Source organism: Hordeum vulgare, chromosome 6H, assembly GCF_904849725.1.
Source record: "Hordeum vulgare subsp. vulgare chromosome 6H, MorexV3_pseudomolecules_assembly, whole genome shotgun sequence".
Lineage (NCBI taxonomy): Eukaryota > Viridiplantae > Streptophyta > Magnoliopsida > Poales > Poaceae > Hordeum > Hordeum vulgare.
In genome coordinates this window covers 531,677,624-531,689,503 of record NC_058523.1, presented here as the reverse complement: position 1 = coordinate 531,689,503, position 11,880 = coordinate 531,677,624, and the positions used below count along the sequence as shown (strand labels likewise).

The window sequence follows — 11,880 nt, the reverse complement described above, 5'->3', positions numbered from 1 at the left end:
ATTTGTACTTAGGCAAATAAATACAAGTGAACTTGCTACAGTCATCAATAAAACTAACATAGTATTTCTTTCTGCCAAATGAGTCATAGGCATGACCCCATACATCACTAAAAATAAGCTCTAAAGGAGTATGCGACGCATTATTGGACTTAGGATAAGGAAGTGGGTGACTCTTCACACATTGGCAAGCTTTACAAACAGACTCACTAATTTGATTATGAGACAATGGAAGATTGTCTTTATTGACTACTTGTTTGACAATGATTGATGTTGGGTGTCCTAAACGTTGATGCCACCCATGCCAAAGAGGGCTTGATGACAGAGTACACTTGACGACGCTTGCGACTAAGTGCTTCAGATGTGACAGGGTAGAGCCCTCCAATGCATCTACTGTGATGAAGGAGTTCCCTCGTTGCTCGATCCTTGATAAAATAAGTAAGGAGGGTGACTTTCAAAGAAGACATTACTATCAGTGGCTAAACGAGACGTAGATGCAAGATTTTTATCGGCTTGTGGAACATGAAGAACATATTTGAGAACAAGATCATGCTTAGGAGTAGCAGAATTAATAGAAGCTTGACCAATCTAGCAAATATTCATACCTCCACCGCTTTTGGTGTGAATTTGGTCGTTGCCGAGGTATTTCTCACGATGAGCAAGTTTCTCTAGTTCCCTGGTGACATGATTAGTGGCACGAGAGTCAACATACCAAACACCATCACTGCCTTGTTCACGCATAGCAGCGGCAATGTGGCGTGCGTCAGGGATGTAGTCTTCATCATAACGATGCCAATAGTCCATGACTTCATGGCCTGATTAATTGCGAAGTTGGCAGCGAGCTCGACCACGCGAAGAAGAAGTGCGGCAGCTGTTGTTGTTATAGAAGCCGCCGCCGCTGCTGGTATTGTTGTCGTAGCGAATAACATTGTTCGTGGCATAGTTGGCACCACCAGAACAAGCGCCATCGCCTTGTGAAGCGCCATGACCGCGACCACCACCGCGTTTTTGCCCCTGTGACCGTGCCCATGGTCATGGCCATGAGAGACTGGGTTGTCGGAGGACTAACGAAGGTTGGTGTCGTGAAGGAGGGCGAGGCGGGCATCAAAGTCAGAAGCTGGTCGTAAAGCTCCTGAACCATGACAGGCTCCACCGGAGCAGCGAACGTCGGGACGACCGGATTATACTCCCGGTCCGAAATGACGAGAATATTGGACGTGATCTCTGCATCGGAGAGCGCAACGCCGGTGCACGCAACTTCATCGGTGAGGTTCTTAACTTTCCCAAGGTATTCGGCCATTGTCATGTTACGTTTTTGTAGATTTGTGAGCTCGATTTGGGTGTTGATTTCTTGAGCCTGACTTTGAGCAATGAACACTGCGTGAATGGCACACCACACCTTGGTCGGCATTTGGAGCATGATGACATGTGCAAGGATATCGCAGGAGATAGAACCCATCGAGTAACCTTGGAGTTGTTGCTGCTATGCATACTAGAGGGTTCTTGCAAAGTTGTCCACTTGCTCCTCTTTGCCGTCCTTGGTTGTGGTGAGGATGACCAGCAGTGTCAGACTCTTCTCGTCAAGGTGGTGATCCATCTGCGCACTCTTGATGTGGGGCAGCATGATGGCCCTCCATAGCAGGAAGTTGCCCCTCATTAGCTTCTCTTGAGATGGCGGTCCGAGAGGGGTGTTGGTGGAGCTCGAAGATGAGGCAAAGGTGGAAGACAAGGTGGTAGAGAGCGCACCCATGGTGCTAGGCAGCATGGTGGAGGAGGTCGGGGACATGGCTCGGCCGCAAGGGGAAGGTAGCTAGATGTGATCTCTTTCTATCTATGAGGAAGAGGCTGTGTTACCATGTGAATTGATGTGGAAAGTGTATCTACCCCATAGGGCCGTGTTGGTCTATATTGAGCGAAGGCAAGACCTGCCGTGGCGTACAAGGCTTGGGATGATCGCTAGGATACATCCGGATATACATGAGATAGAGAGGAAAGAGTTTAAGCCAAACCAATCTAGAGATAGAGATAGATACAATCTGTTTTGTCTAACACATCCAACTTAGAAAAGTTATTTGCCGATTAACATTGATGGTCGTTCAATCAAGATTTTATCATATCTTTTGTGCTTCAGTGAAGCTCAGTCTACAGATTAGACAATTTCTTTGTGTGACTTAAAATAGTTAGTTATTTTTCACTCACCTCAGAAATTGCATAGTTTTTTTATGGTATGTGGATTGTGGTGGGGAATTAATGTTGGAAATGTGCGCAAATATCTATTATAAAGGAGCAATAGGAACTATTACAATATATGAAGTGAATCCAAACTTGCAAATGTGCAGGTCACTGATCGAGTTATCCAAACAATAACATAATTCATGCTCTCACTTGAACAATTGTCCTTGACAATAAAACAATGTAAAAAGCGGCACGCCACTGTGCATACTTTATTGCGAAACGCAAACACGGTAGTTATACTGTGTGATAATTAGACGACGTAGATCTTATTTCAAGAAGGAAAGAGTTTACATAGTTTTTTTTATGGTATGTGGATTGTGATGGGGAATTAAGGTTGGAAATGTGCGCAAATATCTATTATAAAGGAGCAATAGGAACCATTATAATATATGAAGTGAATCCAAACTTGAAAATGTGCAGGTCACTGATTGAGTTATCCAAATAATAACATGATTCATGCTTGAGTTATCCAAACAATAACATAATTCATGCTCTGACTTGAACAATTGTCCTTGACAATAAAACAATGTAAAAAGCGGCATGCCACTGTGCATATTGTATTGCGAAACGCAAACACAGTACTTATACTGTGTGATAATTAGACAACGTAGATCTTATTTGAAGGAGGAAAGAGTTTACATAGTTTTTTTATGGTATGTGGATTGTGGTGGTGAATTAAGGTTGCAAATGTGCCCAAATATCTATTATAAAGGAGCAACATGAACTATTACAATATATGAAGTGAACCCAAACTTGCAAATGTGTATGTCACTGATCGAGTTATCCAAACAATAACATAATTCATACTCTCACTTGAACAATTGTCTTTGACAATAAAACAATGTAAAAAGCGGCACGCCGCTGTGCATACTTTATTGCAAAACGCAAACACATTAGTTATATTGTGTGATAATTAGACGACGTAGATCTTATTTGAAGGAGGCATATGGCAGATATATGTCAAGCCTTGATCTTGAGTCTAAGCATGGTCCCGACTCTTCACTTCTTCCGCAACGTCTGCAAAAAAAATTAATTAGTAAAATCAAAAGGTAATTAAGTAGACTAACTTTTTTTTGCCATTTCATGTTACCTTCATCCTCCATGCTTACTGCATTTTCCCAAGGAGTATTGATCTTCTTAGCCATTTCTTCTTCTACAAGAACATAAAGTGGTAAGAAATATCAATTGTTTTTTGGAAAATGAACTAGCTGCTCGTTACTCAGAGTCATGTGGTAGCATAAACCATTTGGTACATAATACATACCATTTTTCAAGTTGCTTGCAGCATATCCAATTTCTTCATTATCCTTTTCTTCTTCTACAAAAAATGGGATTTTTTAGCAGAAACATAAGTCAAAAAACCAATTGCCTGGTGCATCAACAAGAAGAATGCCGTGTTATTTTCTTGTAACCTGGTATCAGTTTACAATATTCCACATGGAGTTCAGTTGATTAATGTTCTTATTAATTATCAAAGGAAGTTGACCACTAGCAAAAGTGGACTTTGTTGAGGTAAATTCTAGCCAGCACGGGGCTCCAACTTGAGCATGTTTTACCAAAAAATAAGATATATATCTGTTGAATCTTTACAAATTGGGCAAAAAATATGGCATAATGTAGCTTAGTACTAATTAGTTAAGCAACTAACGCATGATGGTATCTTTTGTTCTTTTGACACATGAACAAGATCGAACATTTCATTTCCACTATCTCAGAGGTTGACCTACATCATAAATTTGTGAGAAACTATTGCGTGTATATTCCATCATCAAATAAAATAAGATCATATGGTAAGATTAGCTGGAAAGAAGGGTTGATTTATGTGTGAGAATTAAGTCGATGATCACATTGTAGGGTAAGACCTTCATTTTTCCTTCTTTCCAGGAGTAATATGTGTAGATCTTATAAAAAATATGTATGGATAAAGTACCTCCTTTCATGGTGCTTGCAACATCTCCAGTATTTTTAAGTTCTTCTATGCCAACAAATAAGAATCATCAGCCAAACTGTTTTTCTTCTTCTAAACACTAGTTATTCTTACAACGAGATATTATAATCAATTTTACATACCTTGTTCCAAATTGATTGAGTCACTAGCAATGTCCTTTCCAACATAATCAGGGATTGCTGGACCAAAAGTTATACAACATTGGAAAACATATATATGAGGAACTAGCTACTTTATTAATTCCATTGGAAGACACATAATTTCACTTAATAGGTCATACCAGGGATTATAGTGTAAGATACCATAGGTAATGATCCACATGAGCCGTCTTCCTACAAATAGGATTATGAAAAACAATGTTACAAACTAGTTTGCTTCTGTAGTTTGTCTTTGAAAATACCAGAAATAATTTAATCAAAGGGTTAATGATAAACTATTCCTTGGAAACAATGTGTTCGAACCTTCCTAATATCCAGAGGCTTCGGACAAGGTTTGTTCTTGCCACCAAGTCCAAAAGCCTTTGCCACTTCCCCTATTGAACGATACATTTGTTTATTGTATGCATCATAATATGTCTGAAATAATAGAAAACAAAATTTGAGCCTAGAATATTATCTCGTGTAACATAATTAAATGATTCATCAAAATCATATAAGCAGCCAGTCAACAGTTTTGTGCAGATCTATTGCAAACCCAGCAAGTCTCTTGAAAGGCATTGTTATACAAATGATATGGTTTGATTTATTTTTTCCGAAGAAGTATGTATAGAAGAGGCTGTTTAGCTATCGTCAGTCCTGAAAAACAATTTGTTCTACCAAACAAGCTTCACACAACAATACATTAACAATAAATTATTACAATACGTCAACAGAAAATTGAAGATTACTGGCCCTATTATATCAGATACAATATTCTTTAAAAAGATATAACAGAAAGCTGTAGGAAGGAGAAACCTTGTAAATTCTTCCTGTAGCCCGTATATACTCTTTAACAATAAACCATGAAGGTAAATTTTCCTCCTTAATACAAGGCTTCCTTCTCATGCTCAAGATCTTGAGCTTATCAAACGAGTAGAAATCTGGGGTATCTAACAATGACCTTGTTGGTCTGCATCCAGTGGATCACAATATATATAGCCAAGCTCTCTGTGCTTATATTTATGGAAGATCGTTGAATATATCAAACAAAATATTTTCCTATTAAATCAGATTAATATTACATTAATTTTTGCCTAGGAAATGTATGATAAGATCTATATCTGGTGCATGAATTAATGCCATTAATGTGATGGAATAAATGTCCTAGCTGATAATAATAATCATCTTATTTAGTTCACATTGTATTCTAGATTACGCTGTTAATGTGGATACCTACTAGTATACTCTTTGACGGTTGCTACAAATCAGTCGATTGATTTGTTACAAATTTAAATCGTCCCTCGAGCCGTCTGATCAGGCACTCCGAGCCGCAGGATCAGACAGTACCACGACCCAGTCATGGCATCGGCTCCATGGCAGCACCGATGGCGCCCTGGTGCTGCTCCATTGCACCATGGCAGCACCGACGATGCACGGTGGCGCTCCATTGTACCTCTGGCAACCAGCCATGGCGCTTCATGCAATTTTGACGATCTCCGCGGCACTCCACTGTAGCGTCGATGAAGCTTCAACGGCCCCCACGATGCTTGAAACTCTAACTCCGACGAGCTTGGTTGCAACTCCGGCGACGCTTCAATCAGCTTCGGTGGTGCTTCGTTGGAGCTCCGACGAGTCCGCTCTGCTTCACCGGTTGCTGCAGCCCGCCGGCTAGCCTGCAACACCACACCGTTGGCGCCATGACGCTTCACTGCACCTCCCGCGGCCCTCGCACTGCTTCATCGCAATGCCAACGAGCCCCCATTACTTCACCTGTTGCACGCAACTCCCGTTGGGCATGACAGCAGCTTCCGCCCAGCCTAGTCTACGGCAACACGAGGTGAGCGGCAACAACGATTTGCAGCAATGGTGCAGCGACACTAGGCGACGACAGTTTGTAGCAGTGGTGCAATAACAGGCGGTGGTTGCGGTGCTGGTCTACGACGACGGGCCATGGTGTTGGTGTGTGGGACGGAGTGATAAAGGAAGAAGAAAAGGAAGTAAGAATGAGCGGCTCAGCCCATCGGATGGAAGCGATAAGGAAAAAAAGGAAAAGATAAGGGAGGAAGAGAGATAAGTGGCGCATTGACCCATCAAACGTGTGGCGCGCGTTGGAGAGGGCTTACGAAACGCGTTCATCATCTGACTGATTTCAATCCATTTCCATCTCTTTAGGTAATGTTAGACTTTGTATAGGTAGCTTATCTGTATATTACATACCATATTGGTATAGGACTCTTTCTACATCTTTGCATATATATATATATATATATATATATATATATATATATATATATATATATATATATATATATATATATATATATATATATATATATATATATATATGACAGGCCACCCCATAGAGGGTTGAGCAAGTTCCCCAAAACCTAAGTCTAATATGGTATCAGCCTAACCTAGGTCCTACGCCGCTGCTCCCGCCGTCGCGTCTACCCTCACGCCCTCGTCAGGTCGCATCTACCCTATGCCGCCGCTCCCGCCGCCGCGTTTACTCTCCAGCCCCCGTCGTCGTCGCCATCGCATCTCACACCAAGTCGTGACCCCGCTCCTGCCGTCGCGCCCAGGGCCGTCGTCGCGATCGCCCCGACCACCATGCCTGCTTCCGCATCGGGTGCCGCTAGCTCGGGTTCGATTCCCGCGTCGCTAGCCACCCTGCTCGATCTACCGCCCCGCTCCCTTGCGCCGCCGATCCCAAACTTCTTCGGCACAACTGTTGTTGGCTCGATGTACTCGGCCCCAATACCGCCGTCCTCAGTAACTGCTACACCCGCGACGCTGGTTGCCACCATGCTTGCGGTTACAACCGCAGCGACCAACAGTTCCTCCCAGGCGCTCACCTACGAATCGACGGCCTCGGCCGTGGCTGATATTCAGCCTGCAGCCGTCGCCCTTGCCGCTGCTCCATCACCGGTTGTGCCAGCCGCCGAGGTCGTCACACCCTTTGGGCCTTTCCACTTCGACAATCTCATCACCATCCGCCTCACGACGGACAACTACCTGTTCTGGCGCGCCAAGGTCCTACCGCTGCTCCGTAGCCGCTCTCTCCTTGGATATGTTGATGGTTATCTGTCGTGTCCTCCACAGATCATCGCTACCATCCACGGTCCGGCTCTCAACCTGGAACACCGTGTGTGGGTACAACAGGACCAGACGATCCTCTCCGCCATCTAGGGTTCCATGGGTGACGGGGTCGCCGGCCTTTGTCTGTTCGCAGCCACGTCTATGGATGCATGGACGACCCTGGAGCACGCCTTTGCTCAGGTCTCGACGTCCCGCTCGATGGCTCTTCGCAGTCAGCTTGGTGAAATCAAAAAGCTTGACTCTTCCGCCACGACCTACTTCAACAAAATCAAGGTCCTAGCGGATACATTGACTTCTATTGGTAAGCCACTGAGCGACGAGGAGTCGCCGGCTATGTCATCAAGGGTCTCGACGTTGAGTATGGCAATCTCGCCGAGGCTGTTCACAATGCCAAGCCACCGCTGCCTCCTCACGAGCTCTACTCGTGCCTCCTCTTCACTAAGCAGCGTGTTGAGGCTCGACGCTCCTCTGCCACCATAGCTGAGCAGCCGGTGGCCTACTGGGCCTCTCGTGGCCAACGCCACTCCGCGCCTTCGCCTGCTGCCAGGGCCGCTCCACCCCCTGCACCCACCTCAGGTGGGGCTCCCAACACTCGTGTGTGTCAGCTGTGTGGTTGTGAGAGGCATGTCGCCTCTAAGTGCCACCGTCGATTTCAGCGAAGCTTCCTCGGCCTAGGCAATGACGGCAAGGGCAATGAGCATCAGTTTGCCATGGCTGAAGTCCCCCTGCTCCCCCAGCCGCCCATGTCGCCACCAAGGGCAAGGATCAGCGTGTCGAGCAGGGGCACACGCCGTCCTACCCTGTTGATCCTACGTGGTACATGGACATCGGCGCCACGGATCACATAACGACTGAGCTCAATAAGCTCACCACCTACCAGCCCTACTACGGGTCCGACAAGGTTCACAACGCCAATGGTGCAGGTATGCCCATCTCTCATGTTGGCCAAGCATCTCTTTTAACTAGTCATCCCTCTAGACGGCTCCACCTTCGTAATGTTTTACGGGTACCCTCGGCAACTCGTAACCTTTTATCTGGTCCTAAGCTCAATCTTGATAATAATGTCTTATGTGAGTTTCACCCTTTTGACCTTTTTTGTCAAGGATCGAGCAACTCGGGACGTCCTGCTTAGTGGCCGCTTGAGCCAAGGCTTGTATCGTTTGGAGGATCCATACGCCCCGTGCGTCTTCAGTGGTGTACGTGTGTCACCTTCACAGTGGCACTCTCGCCTTGGTCACCCTGCCACCCCCATTGTTCGTCATATCCTTCGTCGTCTAGAGCTGCCGTCAGAGTCTAGCAATAAAGAGATGTCCGTGTGTGATGCCTGTCAACAAAGCAAGAGTCACAAACTTCCTTTTGTTTCTTCCACTAGGGAAGTAACGAGTCCTCTTGAACTTGTGTTTTCTGATGTATGGGGTCCAGCAAAAACTTTTGTTAGTGGTCACAACTTATATGTTAGTTTTGTTGATGCCTACAGTCGCTTTACATGGCTTTATCTTCTTAAGCGCAAGTCTGATGTGTTTGATATATTCCTTCAGTTTCAGATGCATGTTGAACGTCTTCTCAAGCATAAAATTATTCATGTTCAGTCAGATTGGGGGGGTGAATATCGCAACCTCAATACCTTCTTTAATAATCTTGGGATCCCTCATCGTTTATCATGTCCACATACACATCAACAAAATGGTTCCGTTGAGCGGAAACATCGCCACGTCGTTGAGACTGGCCTCACTCACACTCCTTGCTCATGCTTCGGTACCTTTTCGCTTATGGAGTGATGCATTTGCTACTACATGTTTTCTTATTAATCGATTACCTATGTGTCTCCTTAATATGAAAACTCCTATTGAGCTTCTCTTAAACGAAACTCCTGACTATACCCTTCTTAAGGTGTTCGGGTGTGCATGTTGGCCTCATCTTTGTCCCTATAATACTCGAAAACTTGAGTTCGGGTCTAAAAAATGTGTGTTTCTAGGGTATAGTTCTCTCCATAAAGGCTACAAGTGTCTCCATGTGCCCACAAATCGTGTGTACATCTCTCGTGATGTTGTCTTTGATGAGAATGTCTTCCCCTTTTCAGCCATGCCACAATCATCCGACACACCTCCCTCGATGCATTCATCTCCTGTTATGCCTGGCCAATTTGAAGATGTTGCATATTCGCCTGTGTTGTTGCCTAACCATGGTGCAGGTACTAGACGTGGTGCTCGCTTGGAGCTTCTCCCGGATGACACTCATGTGTTGTCCCCGGTGCATGAACTGGCTCCTCTATTGACTCCGCCCCTGGCGACATGTCAAGGCGGGACATGACGACAACCGCTCATGAGAGGCTTGTGACACCGCCTCCTTGCCCGGACTCGCCTCCATCGTCACCACCGTCGCATGTGCAGGCTACACAGCTGCTTCCCACGCCTGGGTTGGTTGTGCTCCGTCCAGCGACACACATGTCGCCTGAGCCACCATCGCCTCGCCCTCCACCATCGCCGTATTCTTCTTCACCTGCACCTGCGCCGCCTGCTTCGGCTGTTGTGTCTGCTCCTGTGCTCGCTGCTCTGCAGCGTCCACATACACTGTCACGCCCCAGATGCGACCTTATCCTCAATTTGGCACGAAGGCCTCGTCAGGGATAGAAGCGCATCTCGTCGTGTCGCAAGAATGGATATCGTTACAAGTACATGTACTGAAAAGAAGAGATATATAAAGAGTTGGCTTACACTCGCCACAAGCTACATCAGAGTCACATCAGAACATTGCATAATCATCAAGAGGAAGAGCAGGGTCCGACTACGGACGAAAACAAACGACAAAAGAAGAACGACGTCCATCCTTGCTATCCCAGGTTGTCGGCCTGGAACCCATCCTAGATCGATGAAGAAGAAGAAGAAGCAACTCCAAATGAACAATCAATGCGCTCGCATCAAGTGACCTTTACCTGTACCTGCAACTGGTGTTGTAGTAATCTGTGAGCCACGGGGGGACTTAGCAATCTCATTTCCAAAGGTATCAAGACTAGCAAAGCTTAATGGGTGAGGTATAGTTAAGTGGTGAGGTTGCAGCAGCGGCTAAGCATATATTTGGTGGCTAAACTTACGAGTACAAGAAAATAAGAGGGGGGAAGATCTACACATAACGGACGTAACTACTGATGATCAAACAAATGATCCTGGACACCTACCTACGTCAGACATAACCCCACCGTGTCCTCGATCAGAGTAAGGACTCACGAAAGAGACAGTCACGGTTACGCACACAGTTGGCATGTTTTAATTAAGTTAACTTCAAGTTATCTAGAACCAGTGCTAAACAAAGTTTCCACGTTGCCACATAACCGCGGGCACGGCTTTCCGAAAAGATTTAACCCTGCAGGGGTGCTCCAACTAGTCCATCACAAATTACCACAAGCCGCATAGAAATCCTCAATCATGAAGCTCGCGATCTCGTCGGATTCCCTAGTGGAAAACCTCAACTCTGAGATTACCCAAAGCATCACCGGAATCCCGATGCACAAGATATCTCGTCAAAGGTAAAACTAATCCAGCAAGGCCGCCCGACGTGTCGACGATCCCGATAGGAGTCGCGTACCTCGTTCTCAGGACACGACGGATGAGCGATGGTTACCACGCCAAACGCCGAGTTGCCCCGGGTAGCGTTAATAAGCTTCTCTGTTTTGGACCAACACTCATGAGGAGCACTGGCCCGGGGGTTGATTAAAATAGTCCGCGGGTGCCGGCGGGTCCCTATGCAATTTTATTAGGTGATTAGGCAAATGTAGTACCAATGTTGGGCCTTGCCAGACCAGCTTTAATCTAAAACGAATTATCAAGGGGGTCCCCATAACAACCCCGATCGTGTTAGGAGCGCTCGATTATGGAACATAACACCGGTAGCCGGAAACTAAGGGGGCAGAGGTGGAACAAAACACCAGGCTAGAAAGGCCGAGCCTTCCACCTTTTACCAAGTATATAGGTGCATTAAATTAAATAGCATTAAATATGGTGATATAACAAGGAACCCATGTTTTCGCATGGAAGCATCCGCACCTGAAACTAGCAACGCTATCAATAGGGTTAAGCAAGCGGTTACATAGCCAATCAGTGGTTCGCTAGGTCGAACAGGTTGAAGGTTAACATGGCATTGTTGAGAGGCTGATATTTAACAAGTGGTAGGCAACGAGACATAATCGATAGCATCGAAATAACTAGCATGGCAATGATAGTAATGGTATCTGGGGAAATGATCATCTTGCCTGAGATCCCGCTTGGAAGAAGAATGCCTCCGTGAAGCAGACGAACCGGCGTAGTCGAACGGGTCCTCACAATCCGGCACGCTGCGGAACTCTATCGAGACGAAGCAAACCGGAAACACAAATCAACACACGAAATTCACCACACGGTGCACAACACATATGATGCATGAGCTACTGAATATATGCAAGTCACGGCATGACAATTCACACAATCAAAC

General features: G+C 45.5%; 1 protein-coding gene and 1 long non-coding RNA gene across 3 annotated transcripts; both read right to left on the bottom strand.

The window, feature by feature from the left end:
- Window positions 1–3,012: 3,012 nt before the first annotated feature.
- LOC123401684 lies at window positions 3,013–4,206 on the bottom strand. 2 transcript variants are annotated; one of them, XR_006611145.1, is made up of 5 exons: window positions 4,163–4,193; window positions 3,881–3,955; window positions 3,497–3,550; window positions 3,323–3,385; window positions 3,013–3,249 (listed from the first exon to the last, which is right to left on the bottom strand). It is a non-coding gene; the product is annotated as an uncharacterized LOC123401684 (long non-coding RNA). The 2 variants fall into 2 exon arrangements; XR_006611144.1 differs by lacking the exon at window positions 3,881–3,955 and having other exon boundaries at window positions 4,163–4,206.
- Window positions 4,207–4,294: 88 nt separating this feature from the next.
- LOC123405775 lies at window positions 4,295–5,364 on the bottom strand. The gene is made up of 4 exons (XM_045099336.1): window positions 5,134–5,364; window positions 4,642–4,755; window positions 4,461–4,512; window positions 4,295–4,359 (listed from the first exon to the last, which is right to left on the bottom strand). Exons 1-4 carry the CDS (start codon window positions 5,221–5,223, stop codon window positions 4,295–4,297), a joined length of 321 nt encoding a protein of 106 aa, XP_044955271.1. The 5' UTR covers window positions 5,224–5,364.
- Between the last annotated feature and the right edge of the window lie 6,516 nt (window positions 5,365–11,880).